Source organism: Pholcus phalangioides, unplaced genomic scaffold (assembly GCF_987345545.1).
Source record: "Pholcus phalangioides strain wild (caught in Gottingen) unplaced genomic scaffold, Ppha-v1.0 ptg000015l_1, whole genome shotgun sequence".
Lineage (NCBI taxonomy): Eukaryota > Metazoa > Arthropoda > Arachnida > Araneae > Pholcidae > Pholcus > Pholcus phalangioides.
In genome coordinates, this window is record NW_028301608.1 from 479,729 (window position 1) to 506,345 (window position 26,617).

General features: G+C 37.3%; 1 protein-coding gene across 2 annotated transcripts in view; it reads right to left on the reverse strand.

The window, feature by feature from the left end:
* LOC149075191 (calpain-A-like) overlaps positions 1-26,617 on the reverse strand; it is a 199,731-nt gene that overhangs the window by 159,510 nt on the left and 13,604 nt on the right. For both annotated transcript variants that reach the window (XM_089242464.1, XM_089242463.1), the window contains exon 2: positions 20,782-21,235. In XM_089242464.1, the coding sequence (XP_089098590.1) occupies positions 20,782-21,171 (390 nt within the window). In that variant the 5' untranslated portion in view covers positions 21,172-21,235. The remainder of the gene's footprint in view (positions 1-20,781; positions 21,236-26,617) is intronic.

Consider the following 26,617-nt stretch of genomic DNA (forward strand, 5'->3'; position numbering starts at 1 on the left):
TACTGAAAGAGACGGATTAGCGCACGGCCGAATTATCGAGAGAGTCTACTGTATACACACTTTCATTTATTCATTCATTTTGCTTCAATATTCATATACTTATTTTGGCCACTGAATTTAGATCAATATATAGCTTCAAAACATTGTTGAGACTTTAACAGTATCTAATTTCTTTCTGATAGCCAGTACGGGTAAGACTAACTCCTTGACCACTCACAAACATCATTTTTATTCTTTCTAAAAAGTGAAAAATTTAATTGCTATTTTTAAGTCTGCAAAAATAGAAACACAAGGTCACCACAATCAAAATACCCAATGAGGTGGCTGAGATAAAGATGCCCATAACAAATACAACTTCATGAACATCTTGATAACTTACATTACGTAATTATTGATGAAGTTATTACTGATGAAGCTGTACAACACTATCAATACAACTTCATCAGCATCTCGGAATACTTACATTACGTCAGTTATATTTCTATAAATCCATTTTCCTCCTTTTTAAAGGTCAGTTCTCACTACCTTCAAATAGACTAAATAATTCGTATTCACTCCTGTTACCTCATAAAACACTTTTGAAGAAACATTTTGCTTATCTTATCCCAAAATTCTACAATACATTACCACCAGAAATCACTCACAATAATAATTTATCATCCTTAAAAAAATGTGTCAAGCAATTCATATTCTCACTTGATGGTATAGAAATTTTTTTTAATGTTTTTCTGTTGTGCTCATATAACTCTTAAATAACGTAACATTTGAATTTATTTACGTACTGCATCTTGTTGTTTTTTGCTTTTGTTTCTAATTTAAAAAAAATTGATGCAACATGTAAAACTGTTTTTAAATCGCACTCTTCAGTTGCCATGAATCATATATATCCAATGCTATCCGTTCAAAACTTTGTTTCCCATGCTAATTTTTACTAATATTTAACAGAATGGGTCTTTACTTAACCCCTTGCTAATTTTTCTTCTATATTTTTCTCCTTTTTTTTGTACTTGTGTAATGATAATAAATTTGATTTGATTGAAAAAATATGAATGTCATATATTTCTAAAATACAGCAACCCCCAATTAAAAATGAAATCATAAAAACTAAAGACTATATGTACATGTTAAAATATTATACACAATGCCCATAAAAATATTTATGGTTGTCGTATTTTAACCCTTATCTGGTGTGGTAGGGTCATCTTGACCCCACGCCTTTTTCATCTTGACAGCCCTTGAGAAAGGAATGCATTTGGACCATCTTATTTTCGGTACCTTTAAAGCTAGTTGTTTACACGTGTTTGACAAATTATGATTTTTCTAGTTTGTCCTACTTCTATACCATTGATCCGTGAGGTCAAAATTACCCCACTTATCTCTGTGTTCGCAAGTGGCAAGTTTTACTTGGCTCGAAAATTGCCATTTTTAAGAACTGTACACACAACGAGAATGAACTCAACTATTTTATTAGTTTTTCGAGAACAGTTTTCTCATATAAATTAAATTAAAACCAATTTAAACTTGCCAACACAGAGATAAGTTGCGAAAATATGTTGATTTCATTTATTTAATATCTCTAGATAAATATTGGAGTGCTGATATACGTGAAATCATGTTTGAAGGCTAGAGAGTGTAACGTGCAGAGAAGTGATATTGAAACTATATGGGTTGAGCTTGAAAACAAAAGACATCATAAACTTATTGTTGGGATTTGTTACAATCCACCGAATAGGGATTCAAACTACATCGCCAAATTTCATGATAAATTTCCTACATGTGTAAGCGAAAGAGGGTTCTCATACTAGGGGATTTCAATTACCCGGGTATTGATTGGGAGAACCTTTCATCTAGAGATCAGTATAAAAGAGACTTTCTTAAGTTGGTGCTCCAAAATTTTTTGTCAGCATGTAAGAGAAGCCACTAGGGGTACTGCTATTTTGGATTTAGTTCTTACTAGTTCTGAGGATCTAGTTGAACATGTTTCGGTGGGGGAAGAGTTTTCTTCCAGTGATCATCGTATCGTTAGATTTCACTGTAACTTTTCCTCGGGTAAGGTTGATAACAAAAGACTGGTTTCTTGTTTTCGAAGAACTAAATTTGATGTTTTGAGAGGAAGGTTAGCGGAAGTTTTCAAAGACCGGTTGGAATCAGTAGGGGTGGTAAGTCAATGGGAAGAATTTAGTACGATGCTGTCCTCTGTTTTGCATGACGTCATACCCTTTGTTCGAAAAGAGCGTGTTTGTACATCGCACCCTCCATAGTTCACGAATAGCGTGTGTAACCTTTATCTTGAAAAGAAAAGAGCATTCAGAGAGTATAAAAGTGGGCGAGGCGACCTATCATTGTTTACTGATAAAAGAAGAGTGTTGAAGAAAGCGATAAAAGATAGTAAATAGGAAGTTGAATCTAGGTTGGCAGATAACATTGGCTCTGACCCAAAATCATTTTTTCTATACGTTAGTAATGGATGTAAGGGGACAGTTGGCCCCCTCTCGATAGGAGGCTCTATGTTAGAGAGCAATGTAGGCATGTGTAGTGCTTTCAATGACTTTTTCGCGTCGGTTTTTAATGTAGATAATGATATTCGATGTACGGGTGTTGCATGGGGTAATAAAACCCTCAACAATATTCAAGTGGAAGACGTGGAGGTCCTAAATCTTCTAAGAAATGTATGTGCAAGCAAAGCACCAGGACCAGATGATATCTATCCGAGGGTCCTCAGGGAATGTGCTAATGAATTGTTAGGGCCAGTCGCACACATATACAGGAGTAGTGTTGCTGAGGGTATCGTCCCAAGTGATTGGAAACTTGCTAATGTTGTTCCGATATTTAAAAAGGGTAGTAGAGAAACGGTGTCCAATTATCGTCCAGTGAGTTTGACGAGTTCCCTCTCGAAAATTTTGGAAATTATCATCAAAAGGCAGTTTGTGAAGTGGATAGACGAGAATAACGTATTGTCGGATAATCAGCATGGGTTCAGGAAGGGGAAGTCATGTGTAACTAACCTCCTTTGCTTCTATGATCATGTAACTAAGCCTTTGGGTAAGAGCAAAAATGTAGATGTTGTTTACCTTGATTTCCAGAAGGCATTCGATCGGGTCCAACATGGTAAACTGATGAAGAGTTTACACGAGATCGGAATTGGAGGCAACTTGCTGAGTTGGATAGAATCGTGGTTAAGAGATAGGTCGCAACGAGTTATGGTGAACGGGGAATTCTCTGGTTGGACAGACGTCACCAGTGGAGCTCCTCAAGGAAGTTTCGTTGGCCCCCTACTTTTTTCACTTTTTATCGATAAACTCGATCAGGGTATCGATGGGATTACAAGCAAATTCGCAGATGATGACCAACTTAAACAGGATTGCAGCATGGGCAAATGAATGGAGCAGGACGTTTAGCGTTGATAAGTGCATGGTCGCTCATTTTGGTTCGAACAACCCACGGTTCTCTTACGAGTTGAATGGTGTCACTATCCTGGATGCAACTAGGGTCACCGATTTGGGAATTCCCATTGACGAGCGGCTTAGGTTTTCGGAACATTGTTCAGCGGTGGTCAAAAAATTGAATAGAATGCTTGGTCTCATTTTCGCGTTCTCCTGAAATCATTCTTTCGCTTTTTTGAGGCTTAGTTCGTCCTGGACTGGAGTAGGCTGTAAGGTTTTGGAGACCATACCTACAGAGGGACATAGACTTGGTTGAAGGGGTGCAGAGAAGAGCTACGCGTGTCCTTATTGGCACACGGGGCTTGAGTTATGAAGAGAAATTTCATTTTTTGAATATGTTTACATTGGATGAACGCAGGAGATATGATCGAAGTGTTCAAAATTTTCAATGGGATGGATAGGATGGACCATGAACTTTTAGTACACCGCCAATCGACTGCTTTTACAAGGGGACACCAGAATCGATTGGTGAGGGACAATGCAAGGTTATGGTGTCGCAGGGAATTTTTCTCTAATAGGGTTGTTAATAAATGGAATAGCTTACCCCCGGAGGTAGTAAATTGTAACACAATTGACACGTTTAAAAAGAAATACGATAAACATGTTGGGGTAAATCGAGAAGCTCTATCCATACTTAGAATAAGACAACCGTAAGTATTCTTTATGGGCATTGTATAATATTTTATCATGTGTATATATTGTTTATAATTTGTGTTAATTGCATTTTTAATTGGGTTGCTATATTTTTGAAATATATGACAACCATATTTTTATGGGCATCTTTTCTCAGCCACCTCGTCGGGCATTTTGCCTGTTGTGGCGTTGTATTTGTATTGCATTTAAAAATTTGAGGTTGACAAATGACTTTTTAAAGCAGGATCTCCATTTTAATAACTGGAACTTTTAGCTTACGGACACTGAAAAAAAGAGGTAATTAAGTTTTTATAATAACACTTTAAATAAATTTTGAGATTTTAAATAACTACGAGTCATTTGAAAACTTTTTTGTGAGTGAAAGTACGCTATATTTCCAAAAGTCTGGGCAAATTGTGTACTTTAGACGTTTTCTCCATTTTCTAGAAAGATATTGGCCAAATCGTTCTGAAATTTCGATCACGTAAACTCTATGCTTGCACGCACAATTTCCAGTGAAAATTTAGCCACGAGTGCATTTAGGGGACCGACAAAAAAATTAAATAAGAAGAAAAAGTAATTGGCCAGCCCTGTATGATAGAAAACTGCAACTGATTTGTAACTTTTTCAATACTTGTGTGCGTTTTCGTGAGAATAGCACGTGTATTTACAAGTATATAAATGTTTTCTGTAAAAATTTCAATGTTCATCGCATGTTTTTTGCTTATAACATGCGGAGTTTTAAACCATCAAACCGGAAGATAGACAGGCCACATCGCCATATGGCAATATCGGCTCATTGTCCTCATGGACTGGATACCTCTGGAAATTTATTCATAAAAGCATTACATTACAAAATATACATTACAATCATAACAACTATAAAATCATAATCTAAGTATAAAATCATAATCTAAGTATAAAATCATAATCTAAGTATAAAATCATAATCTATGTATAAAATCATAATCTATGTATAAAATCATTATCTAAGTATAAAATGTAATCTATCTATATATATAAAATTGATTTTCTGTCTGTGTGTGTATGTATGTTCTCTATACAAATCTACAATTTTAGATCGATCGTCGTCAAATTTTGCATATATACCAAGTAGGACCCGACTTGAACGATAGGCTACTTTAAAATTTCATCAGAGCAGGGCAAGTGCCCAAATGGGCAAAAACTGTCGGGCAACAATGGTTTTTGGGCCTCAACAATCACTTTCCGAACGTTTACTTTGGTTACCGTGGTTCCCTAGCCATGCGTTTCAGACGTGTATATGCCTTTACAACGGTTTGTCACTTCTTTAATCCTGTTAGTATATGTATAATAGTTTATGCCTTTGTAATGGTTTGCCACTTTTTCAATCCTCCCAGTAATGAGGCTTTTGGAATAGGCGTCATATAATCATCATCAGCATCAGTTTGAGGGTCAGGCAAAGGATGATTCCCATAGAAATCAGTGTTAAAATTGCCGATTTTACTGTAGAAATGTGGAAATTTGGTGGGGTTTTCCGCCACATCATTAATTTAAAAAATTTTATTGAATTCTATATTTTTGAAATATTGAGTTCGCTTATAGAGATACGAAGCCCAGACATTTAAATATGAATTAATTGCCCGGACCTACTTTTGAGTTGGATATTCATACAAAATAACATTGATTTCACCTTTTTATTTCTTTCTTCTCAAGCTCGAAAATGAAAATGTGTCTGTATTGTCTTTTAATATTCAACTGCATAAACTCATATAGTTTAGGTTGTATTAAAATGAATTATGGGTACGTAAAGTACATCGAAGAAATTCCACAGCTTTAATTAAGCATTTTTGGAAGCTGAAATAGGCAGAGATGGATAACTTGAAGTTCAAAAGAGGGGGGGGGGGAATCGAAATACTTAGCGCCCTTAACAAACGAAAAAATATATATTCATTTCTACGTTTCTTTAAATATAGATTTGTTTCTTTCATGAGTCGCGGTGGAAGTCCGCATATTGGTTAACTTAGACACGGTTAGCATGTCCCTCAAAGCAAGAGGGAGATATCGCATGATCCAAAAAGCCTAATTGAAGAAAACCCGGGCAGCGCCGGGTATTATAGCTAGAAATTTGGTGGGGTTTTCCGCCACATCAATAATTTTAAAAATTGTATTGAATTCTCGATTTTTGAAATATTGAGTTCGCTTAGAGATATACGAAGCCCAGGAGATTAAAACAAATACAACGCCGCAACAGGAAAAATGCCCATAAAAATATGGATGTCATATATTTCAAAAATAAAATTAATAAAATTAAATACCTGTATGAAGTAATTATCCGGACCTACTTTTGAGTTGGATATCCAGGCAATAACATTAATTTCAACTTTTTATTTATATCTTCTCAAGCATGAAAATTAAGTTCTCCGTATTGTCTTTTGATATTCAACTTCATAAATTCATGTAGTTTAGGATGTTTTAAAATTAATTATGGGTCCGTAAAGTACATCGAAGAAATACCACAGCTTCAATTAAGCATTTTTGGAAGCAGAAACATTCAGAAATAGATAACTTGAAGTTCGGGAGGGGGATCGAAATACCTAGCGACCCTTAGAAAAGGAAAAAAACATATTCATTTCTACGTTTCTGTAAATCTAGATTTGTTTATTTCATGAATCACGCAGGAAGTCGCCATCCAAAAAAGCCTCATTGAAGAAAACCCGGGCAACGCCGGGTATTATAGCTATGTTAACTAGCTTGTGCTAGTTAAAATAGAAATATAGAATAGAGGGAATATTTAAAATTATTATTTTCAGATATATTTAAATTGATAGTTTGGAGTATTTTAAATTTGATTTTTGGATTTAACTATTTAGAACTGTAGGTCAGGCACCGATAGCAGGCGACAGTAACCGATCTACTATATGTACAGCAAACAAATAATTGAACAATAGGAACGTAAATAAGAATGGTTGTTTATGGATGGTAGACATGTTTCTTGGGGGTTTAAAGTAAGCGGCGTCATGTCGATGGAAGAAGCTTTGTCCAAGCGGTGGGAACATAGTCCCAATTAAAAAAGAAATACAATCACAGGCCGATGTAAGTAGATGGGGCAATCGCCATTCATTAGGGAATCTTTTAGTTACCGTCACAACGCATCTGGTCGGTTGTACTTCAGGGGTGCCCTAGGCAAAAGGGATCGTCCGAGGAGTGTTTTCTTGGAGAGAAAGCGGGGAATCGAAGAAAATAAAGGGGACCAACGCAAATGAATAGACAAATTTCAAGATTGAGAATAGTTGACGGCCATTTAAGTAGAAGTAGAATCCCTTTATTTAGGGGGTGCAATTAAAGTATAACAGAGGATCTAAAATGCCGAGTGTTAGTCATGGGAAGCTTCGATGTAGGTTAAAGGTTAGGCCATGGCCGTTGGGGTTCTCGGGGTCCTGAAGGGAGAGTCGCTTGGACAAAGAAATTAGGGATGGATCGGCAGTGGCCAATCTTATGAATAAACCTTCAAGAAACGAATAGAAACTTAGAGATGATGGGTAAAATATCAAATCAAATTAAATGGGTGGAGTTTTCCAAGGGACGGGGGACGTCCGAAATGAAATCTTAAAGGGATGAGAAAATCTGGATACGGGGGGAATTGAGAATTGGAGAGTGAGAAATGAGTAACGAAACGAGACTGAAAAAGAGATGACTTGTGAAGACGAGAGTTGTAATCAGAGGAATCGTTTCTTGGCTGCGATGAGTGTCTAAGGGGCTAAAGCTAAAGACTGGAGAAGGGTCTCACCTGGTGAGTGATGCATGGATTATATTCTCTCTCCCATATGTGACATATAGTGTAGGTACTAGTAATTAATTGTTTTGGGGGCGAACTGAGATGTAATGGAAAATCACGGGTCATATAATGTTCAGGGCCAAGAACCTAATTGTTTTGGGGGCCAACCGAAGATTTTGTTAAGTATCCTTGAATGGAATATGTATTAATAATTTTTAATAAGGATGATGATATGGTAATATGAAAATACAAGTTGCATTAATTCAATTAACTAGAGTGTAAATAAACTAATTAACTTCCAGCATCTCGTGTATGACTACTTTGTGTAAACTTTGCCTGGGTTATTATACTTTAAATATACACAACGCAATTTGAAATCATTGAACGGCATTCGCTTACGTACTTACGAGAACGGCCTCAAACCCGAACGGGCTAACATTTGGTGCCTTTAAGACCAGGATTCGATACAAATTACGAATCTTTAGATATTAACTTCAAAATTGGGAATTTTTGGTGTAAAAATATTTCTGTATCAAAATGGATCATCAAGTAAACATGGTAGGAGAAGGCCATCCTGTAAGATTAAATACAATAGCAGGGTATTTAGGGTTGCTGAATTCATTTTCGGGTTCTGAGCCATCGTATCCGGCAGAGTTTTTTTTATCTCAATTGGAAGAAATTTCAAAATTAGCAGATTGGAATGATGCGGAGAAATTGATTGTTCTAAAATCGAAATTGAAGGGTAAAGCTGCAGAATTCTTGGCCAACAGTCCGGAGTTGAGGAGCCAAGCTAATTACAAAGAATTTAAAGAAGAATTCGTAAATTATTTCAGAAATGAATATCCATTAACGTATCACCTCCAACAGTTTACAAACTGTAAACAAAAGTTGAATGAGTCCGTAAAAGAATTTGCGAGTAGATTAAAAAATGTAGCTTTCGGATTCCTCCAAGGTGCAAATTTTGATAGCCCCGATGTTGAAAATTTGGCTGATAGGACGCGTTTGTCCCAATTTTTGGCAGGGTTAAAGCCCAACATTCAAAAACATGTCCTAAATCAGAACCCGCAAGACTTGGCTACTGCTATTAAAATAGCCTCTTTGATTGAGAGTAATGAAAATGTAACAAAGTTTTCAGCAGTTAGTGCAGCATTGGTCGCAGATGAAAGAAATGAATCTAGAAACACAGAAATTAAAATATTAGAGACTTTGGTTTCACAACTAATGACAGAAGCCAGGCAACAAAGTGCTTCATTCGAAGAACTAGCTCGGGAGGTACAAGGTTTGAAACTTAGCTCCGCTAATCCGGCAGGTAATAATAATAATAACAATAGGCAAGTAAAGTTCACGGGGTATAATGCCTGTCCGCAGCAACAATTACAGGGTGCTTCTCAGTCCCAACAAAGCACCTTCCCGCAGTGGAGAACGTCTGAAAACCACAAGAATTCTTTTGTTTGTTATGGGTGTGGGGGAAAAGGCCATATTCGGCGGTGGTGCCCACAGAAAAGATCAGTGAATGGATTCAGGCAAGAGGGAAAGGAAAGGCAAACTCAAGAGGTGACAACAGCTCCAGGGGTCCCACCCCAACAGACAGGAAATTGACAATCAAAAGGTGGGGGAAATCTTGTAAATACGAAAAAGAACATATGTATATTGCAACAGAGGGAAGCCAATGGATTTCTCCTACCGATTGTAAAGATTAAGATAGCTAATTTACAGTTTCGTGCACTTATAGACTCAGGTGCGTGCATTAGTGTGATTGATTCAGTTTCAATGCAAGACATCATGAAACAAATTTCTTGTGCTAGTGCCGATGATGACAACATCCAAATTCGAGGGGTGACCGGGAAAATTTTGAGCCACTCCGCTGTGTACTTCGTGCCAATACATTTGGGTTTTAGAGAGGAATTGCAAAAGGTATATGTTGCGGAACAGCAGCTGAGCCCTGAGTATGATATTATATTGGGATATGATTTTATTAAGGCTGGTAATTTTGCATTGGATGCTGAGAGTGGTTGTCTAAGGAATAAGGATATGTCAGTGCCATTGGTCAGGCGGGAAGACAACCGTGGGAATGATCAGCAGTGTATGGTGAATTTGGTGTTACCAGGTAAATTGAGAATTCCTCCTAGAATGCAAAAGTTATTGACAGTAGAAGTACCATATATTGAACGTGGGAGTGAGGTTCTAATTACTCCTAAAGAAGGGAATCGAAATAGTGTTGTATGGTTGGCTCATTCAGTGGGGAAGATCGACGAACAAGGAAAAGTTAAAGTTTTAATAGCTAATATGTCTGAGTCTAATAGATATTTAGCAAAGGGTACGAAATTGGGTACAGTCACAGTTTCAGATGACTCAGAATTGAGAGAGGAACCGATACCCCTTGAAAAGAAAAATTTGGAGCCGTTGCAAGCAGATGATTTTGATCTTCAAGGTATGCCTGCACATTTGAAAAGGAGATTATTATCTCTTTTGATGCGATATGCTCATGTTTTTGCTCGAGACATATCTGAAATTGGTCGGACGAACGTAGCAAAACATAAAATACCTTGGAATGGGAAGGAAATACAAAGGTCGCCTAGATATCGCACCCCGTACCATTTAAGAACTGAGTTAAAGAAGCAGGTGGCAGACATGGTAGAGAGTGGAATCATATCTCCTAGTATGAGCAGTAATCCGGCACCTACATTAATGGTCCGTAAGAAAAATGGAGGGTATAGGATGTGTGTTGATCTTAGAAAGACTAATGACACCATTCAATCTGATTCGTATGCACTGCCTTTGATCCAAGATATTCTAGCACAATTGGATGGTGCGAAATATTTTAGTAGTTTAGATTTATGTAGTGCCTACTATCAGTTAGAAGTGGCAGAAGAGGACCGCTCTAAATTATCCTTTGTGAATGAAGAAGGGTGTTTCTCTTACAATGTAGTACCGATGGGGTTGAAGACTGCTCCGGCAGCGTTCCAACGGTTGGCAGATACCTTATTATCGGAATTACATGATGACAAAATACATTGTTTTATCGATGATATACTCATTGCCAGCCCTGACATAGACACGCACTTGCGTAAATTGGAAAAGGTTTTCATTTTGTTAGAAAAGTACAATTTGAAATTGGCACCCAAGAAATGTGACTTTTTGAGGAAAGAAATAAAATACCTAGGACACATAATTGGGGAAAAGGGAGTACGTCCGCATCCGGACAATGTTAGAGCTATACAAACTTTTCCCCAGCCGAAATCCTTAAAGGATTGCCGCCGATTCTTGGGGATGTGTAATTTCTTCAAGCGATTTATACATTTCTATTCAGACTACGCAAAACCCATAACAGACCTGACTAGAAAAGATGTTATATTCAATTGGGGTCCAGAGCAAGAACAAGCATTTCAATATCTTAAAAATACTCTAATTAACCCCCCTGTGTTGATTTATCCAAGGTTTGATAGGGATTTTATTATGTCCGCAGATGCGAGTAAGGTCGGACTGGGCTGTTGTTTGTATCAGAAAAACGACGATGGAAATCAACCTATAGGATACATGTCCCGTAAATTTAAGCCAACAGAGCAACGGTACCCAGCCATTGAGCAAGAGCTACTGGCTATCATGGACGGTATAAGTTATTTTCGACCATATCTTGTAGGACGGCGATTTACTGTTGAGAGCGATCATAAGCCTCTAAAATATCTAATTTCATTAAAAACTCAGAATCCGAGATTAACTCGGTGGCTTCTGAATCTATCTGAATACGATTTCGAAGTGGTTCATAAACCAGGGAAGGATAATGTGGTCGCGGATTGTCTTAGCCGACAGATAAGCTCAATAGATATAGAGACCAATGATCTTGAAGAATCCATGAGAGAATTTCAAAGGAAAGATCCTCAGTTAAAGCTGATAATTGATCTATTAACTCTAGATCAACCAGAACCAACTAGGAAGGTAGCAGATGCGTATTTTATGAAAAATGAGTTATTATGCCACTACGCTTCCAAGGATATCCGCCCCTCTAGAGATGATTACATTGAACAAGTGGTAGTACCATCAGTATTGAGAGGGAAAATTTTGGAATTAGTCCACGACACCCTCAGTAGTCATATGAGCTTTGATAAAACGTTCGAGAGATTGCGTACCAAATATTTCTGGCCTGGATATTATCGGGATTGCCAAATACATGTCCAATCATGCAAGGTGTGTCTCGAACGCAGAAGTCATAACCCGAAGAGTAAGGCCCCATTACAACGAAATTTTATTCCCGTTAGACCGTTTCAGTTAGTTAGTGTGGACATTATGGGACCCTTAAATACCACCATGAATGGAAACAGGTATATATTCGTATTAATGGACAACTTTTCAAAATTTATAGAGGCAGTAGCATTACCAGACGTAAAATCCGCAACACTAGCAAAGACATTCTTTAGAGAAATTATAGCGAGATATGGACTTCCCGAATTTTGTTTATCGGATAGAGGGTCAAACTTGCATAAATCAGTATTTAGGGCTATGTTGGACAAATTAAAGATAAAAGCCCTGGCGACATCAGCACTTCATCCTAAAACCAACAGCATGAACGAGCGTAGCCATGCGACTATTACGCACACCTTATCGTGTATGGTCACTGACTCAGATGAGTGGGATGAAATGCTACCGCATGTTTTGATGTCGTACCGAAGTGCCATTCATGCGGTCTTGAAAGAAACTCCTCATTTCATTTTATTTGGTAGAGACATGTCAACAGCGGGTGATCTTTTAAAAGAACCCCTTGTATTTAATTACTATACCCATGAGAATTACGTTGAATCGTTGTTACCCAAGTTGGAGAAAGCCCATGAGTATGTGAAACATAGTATGGTAGAGGCAGCGGAGAAACAAGAGAAATATAGGGGGAAAACAGCTACGGATAAGAACATATTGCTAGGCGATTTGGTATACCTATATAACCCCGGAAGGCAAAAGAGAGGTCAGAGTGCGAAGTTGAATAGGCCTTCCACAGGTCCTTACAGGGTAATCGAAAGAAAATCTCCGGTTTTGTTTCGCATACGGAATGTAGCGAATCCAAAGGATTCACAGTTAGTTCATTCAGATCGGTTAGCAAAAGTTTCTCTTGAAAGACCGTACGAGCCTTTCCCACCACAAAGGGGAGGAGGTGAAAATTCGAGGGAAAAAGAAACCCCAGGGGGTGCACAAATAGACGTTGAAAGTGAGGGAGAAGAAGTCGTAGCCCACAGTTTCGGAGCAGAGGAGGAGGAAGAAGAAGAAAGTTTTGTGTTGCCACCCTACCTTCTATGTCCCTTTGTCCAGCAGAATAATAGCAATAGCCAAGAGACAAGTACAGAAGATACCGATGTCGTAAATACATCGTTGCCCCAGGATAATGCTCAGTCAGAACCTAATGACATTGCTACTGATAAGGATGAATCCGAAAGTGAAAATAGGGAAGGTCAAAATTTACCCCAATCTCGATATAATTTAAGAACCCGAAATGAACGAGGGCAAGTACAGAAATTAAATACTGTAGATGGGACCGCCGAAAATTCAAGTGTTCCGGTGCGGCAAAATTTACCAGAGAGTAGTCATGCAGAGACCACTGACGATAGAACAGAGCAGAATTTAGCTGACAGAATATATTCATTGATGATTAAACCCGTAAACATACCTGAATCTGAGAAAACGTTATTTGATCGATTAGCAGATAGGTTAGCTGAGAAATTAGTTAATGTGATTAGCTAAGTATAAATTTAAACACTCAAGGCGAGAGTTCGAAGAAAGATGTAAATATGGAAAATATGAGATATATGTCACTTGTATATAGATAAAAAAAAAAAAAAAGGGAGCAATTGTATAAACTAATGTGTAATTGTACCTAGTATAAGTGACATATTAACAATTGGGAGAGAGATATATCATGTTAATCACTTTGTCTATAAGTTACATGCAGTACTGTAAACAGTGTAACAGTGCCGAAAGGTGTTAACAGTGTCGACCAGAGCACTGATGCTATTCCACGAGGGACCGGAAGAGACCGAAGCATCTTCACCTATATTCACCTGGTGTCACATTTGGGTGTGCATCACACGTGACAATGAACAGTAGCCGAAAATAAGAGCGTAGTTCGATAAATAAACTCTCATTATCATTGCAATTTCATCAGCAGATGGGCAGCCACTCGTCATGATGGGAAGCGCAAAGATTCCAGATCATCCAAGCCTTTCATTGGTCAGCGGTGGTTCATTCGGTGTTGATGCCTAACGTCTAAAGGATCACGATGCACGGGTTTAGAAAGTATGCAGTGGATAACCTGTGTACACGGTGCCTAGGTCACTGCTAGGTAAAACCTAATAGCAGGGACATGCATCAGATGGGAGTGAATTCCATCACGAATTCGCATGGAGTCCTACGTTTTACGCGGCCAATATGAACTGTATTCGATGAATGCGACCAGACTAGCAGCTGGGAGATTATTGGGAACGCCCAGCCTAAAATGTGTTCCGAACTATTATAATCGAATCCAGTGAGCAGTGAATCTTCATATACCTTAGAAATCTGCGATTATCGTGGGTTGTAGTGGATGAAGCCAACAGGTGTGTTCAAAGTTCACCTCGGAGGAAAGACAAACTGTAACGTGTAGTTTCCAATAACAGTGGTGCACTGGGAAAAGCAGCATCTCAATTTTCAATTGGGTTTTCAGCTGGAGCCATGCCGGCTGACAGTTGTTCTCTAATTGGAGTGTTGTCCAATTGGTACATTTCATCATGAAAGAAATTAACGAACTATTTCGCGTGTGACTGTGTGACGCTAAGAGACACTGAACGTCGAAATAGTGACATTCTAGTGCTTCGTTCAGGACGATTTTCAGATTGAGAATCATAAGAAGATAAATACTCTTGCGAGTAGATAATTCAGCAAGAATTTCCGAATAACATATCAGGTGTTCTTCAAGTGCCTGTATACGATATACTGTATAAGCTACATCTTTCTGATAGCAAACAGTGAATAATATACTAAGAAGTAGCATAGGTTGAAATATGTGTGTTTATATGTCTTACTGTGTTATATACTATGTTTCATTTATTTCTCTCTTATAGGTTTGGTGCATTTATTGTTTTATTGGTGCATTTATTGCATAGTGTATTTCAATTGAAGTATCATGATATTTCTTTATATTTTGGTGGGAATGTACAACATGCGTTATTAACGTATGCAATAGAAAGAAGTTGAGTTGACATGAAGAAAATATTAGATTGTTTGAATGTTCATTTCCAGCAACATGAATGGTAGTTCGCTAATATGCTGACACATTGTAAGGGAAGGAGAATATCATCATCATCATCGCTCACCATGGAAAGGGGGAAAAAAAATGGATTTTTTTTTTAGAAAAAGGGGAGGAATGTTAACTAGCTTGTGCTAGTTAAAATAGAAATATAGAATAGAGGGAATATTTAAAATTATTATTTTCAGATATATTTAAATTGATAGTTTGGAGTATTTTAAATTTGATTTTTGGATTTAACTATTTAGAACTGTAGGTCAGGCACCGATAGCAGGCGACAGTAACCGATCTACTATATGTACAGCAAACAAATAATTGAACAATAGGAACGTAAATAAGAATGGTTGTTTATGGATGGTAGACATGTTTCTTGGGGGTTTAAAGTAAGCGGCGTCATGTCGATGGAAGAAGCTTTGTCCAAGCGGTGGGAACATAGTCCCAATTAAAAAAGAAATACAATCACAGGCCGATGTAAGTAGATGGGGCAATCGCCATTCATTAGGGAATCTTTTAGTTACCGTCACAACGCATCTGGTCGGTTGTACTTCAGGGGTGCCCTAGGCAAAAGGGATCGTCCGAGGAGTGTTTTCTTGGAGAGAAATCGGGGAATCGAAGAAAATAAAGGGGACCAACGCAAATGAATAGACAAATTTCAAGATTGAGAATAGTTGACGGCCATTTAAGTAGAAGTAGAATCCCTTTATTTAGGGGGTGCAATTAAAGTATAACAGAGGATCTAAAATGCCGAGTGTTAGTCATGGGAAGCTTCGATGTAGGTTAAAGGTTAGGCCATGGCCGTTGGGGTTCTCGGGGTCCTGAAGGGAGAGTCGCTTGGACAAAGAAATTAGGGATGGATCGGCAGTGGCCAATCTTATGAATAAACCTTCAAGAAACGAATAGAAACTTAGAGATGATGGGTAAAATATCAAATCAAATTAAATGGGTGGAGTTTTCCAAGGGACGGGGGACGTCCGAAATGAAATCTTAAAGGGATGAGAAAATCTGGATACGGGGGGAATTGAGAATTGGAGAGTGAGAAATGAGTAACGAAACGAGACTGAAAAAGAGATGACTTGTGAAGACGAGAGTTGTAATCAGAGGAATCGTTTCTTGGCTGCGATGAGTGTCTAAGGGGCTAAAGCTAAAGACTGGAGAAGGGTCTCACCTGGTGAGTGATGCATGGATTATATTCTCTCTCCCATATGTGACATATAGTGTAGGTACTAGTAATTAATTGTTTTGGGGGCGAACTGAGATGTAATGGAAAATCACGGGTCATATAATGTTCAGGGCCAAGAACCTAATTGTTTTGGGGGCCAACCGAAGATTTTGTTAAGTATCCTTGAATGGAATATGTATTAATAATTTTTAATAAGGATGATGATATGGTAATATGAAAATACAAGTTGCATTAATTCAATTAACTAGAGTGTAAATAAACTAATTAACTTCCAGCATCTCGTGTATGACTACTTTGTGTAAACTTTGCCTGGGTTATTATACTTTAAATATACACAACGCAATTTGAAATCATTGAACGGCATTCGCTTACGTACTTACGAGAACGGCCTCAAACCCGAACGGGCTAACAGCTAGTCTAAGTATAAAATCAGTTGCGAGATCACAATCTACGTATACAATCGGAAATCAAGCATATAATCCTATATTCCATATTAAATCTTAATTCGAATATAAAATCCTAAATTGCATATTGAAATCAATAATAAATCCGATAAAATTCATAATCGATTTGATCCTCAATTTAAATCGTTCGATTTCCACGATAATTATACTGTTCTTGCGCTATCAGTCAGTCTTCATTACAGTTGATCAGTTGTTTTTTTTTTCTGTGTGAACGGCGAGGTGGCGCAGTTTGTACTTGTGCTATAGACTGATAAGGCGTCCGAGGGATCACTTTGTCTTCATTGTCTTCTATCCATCTAATTATTTTCTCGACTTTATTTATTCTACTTTTGTTTTTAAAAATCTCTCTGATCCAGAGTGTGGCATTTTTAGCAGCGGGCACAGCCATGTGCTTTAGATGTGCAGTTAATTTACATGATGTCAAGTAATGGATGGGAGTGCCGATTTCACCACAAAAGACAATGATCTGTTTCTCGTTTTTTGAAGCGGTGAAAGTAATTTGGAAAAGGTCCGTGATTGGTTGTAAAAGATACAAGTTCCCTGCTCCAATTTTTTGCGTTGTATGAAACTTTTGGTACTATTTTTTTTTACAATACAATGCTTTATTAGTCAGAAATAAGGAATACAGAAAAAAGGAGAGAAAAAAATTAACAAGGAGCCAAATGGCCCTTACTGGCAATCACAATTTACAATCTGATATTAAACTCATAAACATAAAAATAAATAAATAAAAAATAATTGACAGAACATGAGTGAACAGAAAGTAAAAAGAAAACAAAAAAAAACCAAAACGCAATATAACATGATAGGTCATGGTGGCCGCAGGCATGTGGTGTTGATATTTCGATTGTAAAAAAAAAAAAAATAAATAAAAAATAAGTAAGGGGAAAAAAGTTAATTTAAAAAAAATGTAAAGTAAGTCCAAATGTAGTAAGGGGGGGGGGGGAATTACCATTTTTTCTTTCCATTTGAGGAAAAGATGTAATAGGTGGGAAATTCATCCTAAAAAACTCTTCAATATTATTTATTGAAAACAGGTAGCATTTTAATTTTTTTTTTAAAAACTAATAATGAAGTATTATTGTTAAGGAGTTGATCAGGCAAAGAGTTATAGAATTTAGGGATAAGATATGAAAAATGTTTCTTACCAATCGTTTTATAGATTCTAGGGAGTAAATAGGTGGAGTTGATTCTTGCAGAAGAACGAAAGGTGTTCAAAGGTAAAGAATGTTGTTTTTTATATAAAATAACTATTGATTTGAAGAAATAGAGATGTCGAAGAGGTAATATGTTTAGAGAATGAAAAAGTTGTAGTGAGGGAGTACAATAATCATTGGTAATCAGTCTAATTATTCTTTTGCGCAAAGTGACCAAAGGATATAGGTTAATAATGTAATCACTACCCCAGGCGGAAAGACCATAAAGTAGTTGAGAGTGAAAAAATTAGTAGTACGGAACTAAAAGAAAAGAGGAATTGACATAAAATTTGAGGTAAAAACATTTGTACAAGGAATAACGAAGTTGCGTACTTCAAGCCTTTTTTTACATGTTAACTGGTGGGGATTTTGCCCCACTAGCCTTTCTATTTGCCCCACCAGTGAAGATAAAAAATGACCACCAAAGCCCTTTTCTTGTTTTCCTGAAGCAGCTTCAACTTTAAACCCTACCAATATGAAGGGAGTGAAAGAAAAAACTCACATAAAAAGATGTCATTTGCGAGACCGATTTTTTATGACTGATCTTTTTTCCTTCAAGAAGGAAAAGAAAAGTTCAACTGAAAAGATGGTGTTGCAAAAATGATCAAATGAGTAAAAATTAGCAGGAAAACAAAATATTTTCAACTAAAAAATTCAAATTATTCAAATAAAAATAAAAATTTATGGCAGCAGAGGAGTGCAATTTAAAAACAGTTCTACGTGCTGCATCTGAAAATATACATTTTTTGGATGTTGGAATCAAATCAAAAACAACTAGATGCAGCATGTAATTAAATTAAACTTTTACGTTATTTAAAAATAACATGAGCAACAGAAAAACATGAAAATAAATTTTCTATACCATCAAGTGAGAACATTTATTACTTGACACATTTTTTAAAGGATGACAAATTAGTATTATGAGTGATTTCTGTTGGTAATGTAGAGTTTTGGGATAAGATAAGTAAAATGTTTCTTCAACAGTGTTTTATTAGCTAACGGAAGTGAATTCATATTATTTAATCTATTTGGAGGTCGAGATGTATTTAAAGGCGAGGAGAATAGATTTATAGAAATATAATTGACGTAATATGTAAGTATTCGAAAATGTTCATGAAGTTGTATTGATGGTGTAGTAAAATTATTTGTGATGATTCTAATTATTCCCTTATGGAGGCTGATTATAGGGTGAAGGGTTGAAAGGTAGTCAGAACCCCAGACAGTTAGACCATATAGTAGGAGTGAGTGAAACAAGGAGTAATAAAGAGTTAGTGAATACGACTGATTCAAGTAGGGTTTGAGATAGTAAAATTTATAAATTGCCAGCCGTGATCTTTTTTGCAAGTACTTGATATGACTCTTCCATTTAAGATTGTGATCAATGTATACGCCAAGGTATTTAATTGTAGTAACTTGTTCGAGACATGAACAATTACAATCAGAATTAATAGTACAATTGCGATTATGGAAAATTAAATTAGGGTGAAAGTGAATGTTAGATTGGGAAGAGAAATTTATAAACTTAGTTTTTGATGTGTTTATCTGAAGGTCGTTAGCAACAAACCACTTGCGAATACTAATCAAGTCAGTATTGATTATGTTAGTCAGAGATTGGAAATCGTCAGCTGAGTAAAGTGTCATCTGCATATATTGTCATTTATGTTTAAGTTACATAAATAATTTATGAATATTAAAAATAATAATGGTCCCAAGACAGAGCCCTGAGGAACGCCTTTCACTATTTCCAATGGGGTGCTAAGGCTATTGTGAATTTTGACTGATTGTGTTCCATGGATTAAATAAGAAGAAATTAGATTGAAAGCATTATATCTCTGATTCCGATATATGACAACTTATTTAGTAATAAATGATGATTCACGCTATCGAAAGCTTTTCTTATATCAAGAAATATTGAAATGGTTTTTCTAGATTTATCAATATTTGCAGCGATAAATTAAGTAAATGTTAATAGAGCAGTTTTTGTGTTTTTGTTAGGTAGGAATTCAAACTGATTGTTAGAAAAGAAACTGAAATGTGAGAAGAGAAAGAAAAATTCTATTTTTGATAATTGTTTCGAATATTTTTCAGAGAGAAGGTAAAACTGAGATTGGTCTGAAGTTGTTAAAATCATTTGGATCTCCAGATTTAAAAATGGGGGTTACGATAGCTGATTTTAAAGACCTCGGAAATTCATCACTAACCATACATATATTTATGAAATCTAAGAGAGTATTCAAAATATTATATGGAAGAAGTTTCAAGATCTTGGTGTTGATTGTGTCTACAAAGGATCCAGAAGTGGGTAATTTTTCAATAATTGTCAGGATTTCGTCAGCAGTTGTTGGAAAAAGGTATATTGAGTGAAAATTCGATTTCGTGTAGTGCTTAAAATCATCATTCATGTTAATATTGAGTGGGGAAATATTAACAAAATGGGACTTGAAGTTTTGGGCCAGTGGAATAGGATCAGATTCGGAAGAAAACAGTATATTATGAATTATGACCATCAGTTTTATTAATTATACCATCAACGAATCTCCAACGGATTGACGGCGAATTAGTAAATCACGGTCCACCCTATCCATGCCGTTGAAAATTTTGAATACTTCGATCATATCTCCCCGACACCTGCGTTCATCCGAACGCCTGAAAAAATGAAGTCTCTCTTCAAAATTCCAGAAACTCCTTCTTCTGGTCTAAACTCCAAAAAGAACACAGACTCTTGGAAACAGTGTATTTTTCTAATGTCACAAGTTGTAGAAATATCTGTTGTGCAAACAATTTATGATAGCCTGTGGGAGCACTTTCTCGATAATGAAGCTTACGATAGAATGGATGTCTTACCGCGATCTCGTCGCTGTCGTCGGAGATGTCGCTTATGTCGAAAGCCTCTTCCTCGTCGTCGTCGGAGTCGTACCTGCGGTCGTACAATGGCGACGGTGGTCTGCTTCCTTTGACGCGATCGACGTCTCTTCGAGTCGCTCTGGGGATGTTGACCGTCGGTTGGTGGCTGCTCGTACTCACCGGCACGTTCGGCAGCGACTGCTGTTGTTGGTCTTCGTCTTCGGCCGATGCCCAGGGCTGATGTCCACTGGCGTCCCTGAGCGATACCCTGCGGTCTTTGTTTGCCTTGGGATTCGGAGACGGTTGCGGGGGCGAGATGGCTCGGACCACATCTGCGGAGGTTCGGTTGACGACAGCTGCTGGGTTGACGCGGCTGCATCCACTACCCATGCATGAGGGCGACCTCCAACGAACGCCGCTGCTGTTTTGATCGTCCGCTACCGGTGCTCCATCGCTGCAATAAATGCAATCATAACACAATCATTATTTTAGTAGTACTCATCACGACGGAATTCGATATAATACTTAATGTTCACACTCAATAACTAGGGATACGTAACTTTTTCGTATTTACGAAATAGATGCGATAAATGCGGAATTTGCCATTTTCGATTAAGTGCAAAAATTCATAAAAATTGAAGGCGATAGTAAATTTTAATGCGATATTTGGGAAAAAATTATTCTCGCAAGGGGGATTTTCTTTTTGATAGAGAAAAGATTAGTTCAAATTCTTGTCGATAGATGGCGCTGCATGACAAAAATGCCTGCTAATATGCAAATGAGTATCGTAAAATGCAAAATTTACGACGCGAATATAAGGTTTCAATGTTGACATTGGTAGAGAAAGCATTGTTTGTGAAGGTGTTTTACCTGACGAATCGCCGGCGGAAGCTTTACGAACGGAAGAGAAAGGTTTATGTCCAATCACTCCTGGTGGACTTTCGTACATCGCCCTCTATCCACAAAAATTTGAACTATTTTTTTCTCATTCAAAAACAAATCCCCTTCGCGAGAACCACTTTTTTTTCACAAATCCCATTCTCTCTCTCAATACCGATTCCTTCAATTTTTATGAATTTTTTAAATTAATCTTTAATTTAAACGACACCCTGTATATCAATGTGTGAATTTTAAACGTAGTTGTCTTGGCGAGAGAGAGTCCCAGCCTACATAATTCTCTTTCCGAAGTTTAAAACAATAATTTCAGCCGACCAGCACTGTAATATCATCGGGAATCGAACCCGAGACCTTGAGATGCAAAGCCATCTGCGGTCAATCAATGGGACATGGAAAGAAAAATGCGATACACGTTTTTCTTAATTAGTAAAACGTCGCTACAACATCTTTCTTTTTTTTGTCAATCAACCAACGCTACGAAGAGGTAGAAGAATGAATGGATCGTTACACGACGGACGTTGGCGAAAAAACGGATCAATCATGAAAATACGACCTTCAACAGCAATTCTTTTTTCCTTTCGTGGTCAATGGAAGGAAAGAATTTCGCGTGTTCTTTTTTTTTCTCGTCTAATCAAGGTAATGATTCTTATACACACTGTGTGTGACCCACTTTTTCTTTCTAATACACACGGTCGACAGGAAAATTCATACAATCAGAGCAAATATTTTGTATGGCACGACGTACCTTATGGGTCATGGACACTGCCAACGTATACGTGTATGTTTCGGGGCGATTTCAGGAATTGCAGGATAGTTCGTAACACTTGGGCGAAGGAATTGTGTTCCCCGTATGTTTATTACGTGGGTGGAATAATGTAAGAGCCTGCGCATCGCGTGACGTCCGGCAATAATATTCCACCCTCCACCCTCTGTTACGCAACAAACAAAGAAGCCAACCTCGAATAAATGAGCTGATATTTTTTCGCTTTTTATAATGATGGTGATAACGATCATTACGCGTGGCGTGTGGACGTGATTCTCACTTTCTTATCCCGTTTAAATATTCGGAATTGTCAGGACGTGCACGAGTCAGGCTTTGACGAAACCCGCGACCATCAGTCGACTAGCCGTTGCTTTGATAGAAAAATTTATTGTTATTTATTTATTGATAACAAGATACTGTATATATCATGTACATTTTAGAGGATGACAAAACCACCAAGGGCTCATACGATACATACTGGTGATCATAGATATTAATAAGTCATTTCGCGTGCATAATTCGAATATATATAAAAATGAATAACATTTAAAAATACATATGAAATAACATATGGAAATAAAGATGAAAACACGTACGTGTTTATAAATGAATCGATCTAACATTAATAGCGTTAGGATTCATTAGACATAGATTGGTCTGATTTAAAGAAAAATTAGCGTAAAATATATTAATATTAGTACGTGGCAAACACACACAGAGAGTGTCAGTTTCTCGAAAAATATAATATCAATCATTATATACAAGGTTTTCTGTAAATGCTAATGCGGTCTCTATCTCATCAACCGTCCATCATAGAGGTACGATTCCTATTTAAAAAATGCTCAAATGGCGTTCAAAAATTACCCTGTACCAGTTTTGACAGTGAAATAGTCACAAAACAAAAAAATTTAAATTTTTAAATACGGTCCCCTTGTTCTCTAACTTCCAATTAGAAAGCTGTTGCCCTGTATCTTCTGAGGCCAACAGAAAAAAATTTCATGTTTTTAAGTGCAATATTCGCTGAGATATTTGAATTCAAAAATCTGAGAAAAGTTATGGAAGAACAGCAAAAACTAACGGACACACGACGCTCCTTTCCTTCATTTATGCTGTCCTATCCCAACGTTTCTCCGATTTTTAATTTCGAATGTCTCAGTGAATATTGCACTTAGAAACTTCGATTGTTTTTTGCCTCACGAGAGACGTGGCAACAACTTCCTAATTGGAAGTTAGAGGACAAAGTGACCATATAAAAATTCAGATTTTTTTATTTTGTGACACTGTATTTTCACTCTCAAAACCAGTACAGGGTAATTTTTGAACGCCATTTTAGCATTTTTTAAATTGGAATAATATTTTTAAGACGGACGGTTGATGAGACAAAGGCCGCATTAGCACTTACAGGACACCCTGTATAATATTGTTTTAGCATTAGAGAATAGATGATGACAAATTAACAACGAGACATCTGATACGATATTTTAGAAATATTGTTCAATTCAATATCAGTAATGGAAAGTACGAATTTTTTTAACAACTTTTTTTAAAGCAATATCCATTTTTTTTTTTCATTTATGCTTTCAACGGGTAAACTATTGTATTGTTTTGGGGCTAAAAATGAAATTTTTGCATAAAATATTTTTATTTGGTTTAGGATTATATATAATTTGTGATTTGGGTCTTCTGGGATTGATCACATTACGTCTATTGCACTGAACTCGATTCTTGTAGACGGCTATGCAGATTTTATAGAAATACAAATGTCTCTTGAATAAGATGTTAAGAGATTTGTGTAGTTTGTTAGTTATATTGTATTAGAATTAGATAAAATTTTAATAAATTTATTTTGCATCCGTGAAACTTCATTAATTTTGGCGATATTATCTCCTCTCCACGCTACAAAACCATAATTCATTTAAGATTGGATCCAGACATTCTACAGTGTTAGTAAGAAATTATTGTTTACTTTAAATTTTAGATAAAATGATTTGCTCGTGAAAAATCGTAATTTTTTTGTAGCGATTTTGTTTGCGTTTTCCATTTTAGGTCAGAGTCTGTGTAAATTCCAAGATATTTAATAGATGAGACTTTTTCTATAAATACTGGCAGTTACAATTTGTTTTGATTTCACAGGTATTATCGTGATGTGTTGGAGAAAACTCGAGATCTCCATAACATTGTCTGTCTCTTTTAGTTTGGAAAGTTAATATAGTTTTATTAACGTTAATATTCATATCGTTTACCGGAAACCAGTAGATCTTCATTTATATTACGGTTTGGAATATTTAATTTTTTTGAAAAGTGTAAAAGAACGGTATCATCCACAAAGCTTATCAATTTTCCCATTATGCGCAGGTCGTTAACGTAGATAAGGAAGAGCGGAAAATTGATCCCTGAAACACATCACCTACAATGGGTTAACTTTCGCTTGTTGTTTCATTAATTTTAACATATTTATAACGATTCGATGGATAAGATTTAAACAAGTCAAAAAAAATAATAATAATACCTTTTATTCCAATTGAAAGAAGTTTGTTTAGAAATTTCATGATTAATGCCGTCAAAAGCTTGAGATTTGTGTAGAAATACATCAGAGCTCCGATCAACCAGATTTCGGATTATTAGAGGTATTGTTACAGTTTTTTAAGAACCCCTCGGGACAGTAATCTCCTGTTGCAAACCGAAAGTGTAAAGATAAACACTTGAATCTTCTAGATTGATCCGGAACGTTTCGTATGACCTCCAGACGGTGGCGCCACAAAACCAGAACTATGCGAGAATTCTGTAATTTTCGTCATATCTATAAAGATCATGCGATTGCCAGAGTAGTAGGAGAGTTGATGAGACTTTGTCCTCAATACGAGATTCTTATTTGTGATTAATTGTAAATAGCTGTTTTCATTGAATAAATCGGTGACGTCCTGAAAAATTGCTTCATTCTCTGATCATTTCAAGGAATTGTGAGACATTACCCGGAAGAATTTGATGCCAGACGTGAGATAATTCAAGAACTTGAATGGTGCAAACGACAGGGAGGGAGATGCGAGAACAGCTGAACCAGTTGATGACCGTTATGGGCCAGATGAAATTCAGCAACATGGAAAAGATGAACAAAACTGCCGTCGTCGTTAATGACAAGATAGAGGCTACGAGCGCATCCGTCAAGGATGATGTCACCGCCTCCATCGCTAAGTCAAAGAGGATGTCACCAACTCCATCGCTGAAGTCAAGGATGATGTTGCCACCGTTAAGCAAGACGTCGCCTCCGCCCTTTCTGGTGTGAAGGAAGCCATCGCCGCCGTTGAGATTAGAGTGGATGGAATGGTCGACGCCTCGAAAAAGGAACTCACCCAGGAAATGAATTCTGTCACGTAACGAGTGATTGCTGTCGACGAAAAGCTCTCCAAGAAGATACAAGAGCTAGACAAGAAAATTCAAGAGCCTATGTTTTTTCCGGACGCTCACCAGGTCCTGCCAGTCATAGCTGATATCAGTCGACCGAACATCAATCCCTCGGCATATGACGGAAGGACATCGTGGTCGATCTTCAGGCCCCAGTTCGAGACGATCGCCTTTGCGAATGGATGGGACTGTGTTTGTTCTCAAGGCCTTCTACCTAGCCGCCGCAATGCGAGAGGAAACTGCCGAAGTGCTTCAGACGCTCGAGGACCGATTTAACTATACAGCCCGGACGAACGCGCTTGAGCTGAGGTTCGGAGAAAATTATCTCAAGAACTTTCATCGTCTGCAACTTAAGACCAGGCGTCTTTCTTTCTTTCTTTCCACCAAGCACAACTCAGGTCTATCACCATCTATGGGCGATTTACTACCTAGTGAGTTTTGTTAGGCTAACTGTGTGTGTACCTAACAGTCTGAGTGCGTATGTAGTGTTGTGTTTGATTTTTCAGTGCTGTCATCTATATTTCAGAAGTGAAGTGAGTGATGTGTTATGATTGAATTACATTTGTACTGTTTGTAGGTCTATTGCTCTCTGTGGCGAGACTTGAGAAGGCGAGATCGGTTCGCATTCGCGCCTTGAAGTTGGAAACCACAGAAAACCAACTTCAGCCGACTACCACTGTGACGATGGTGGGGTTCGAACCCGGGACCTCGCAACGCGAGTCCGTCACTATGACCATTCGGCCACCAGGCAGCAGAGAAGGCTGGTGAAACATT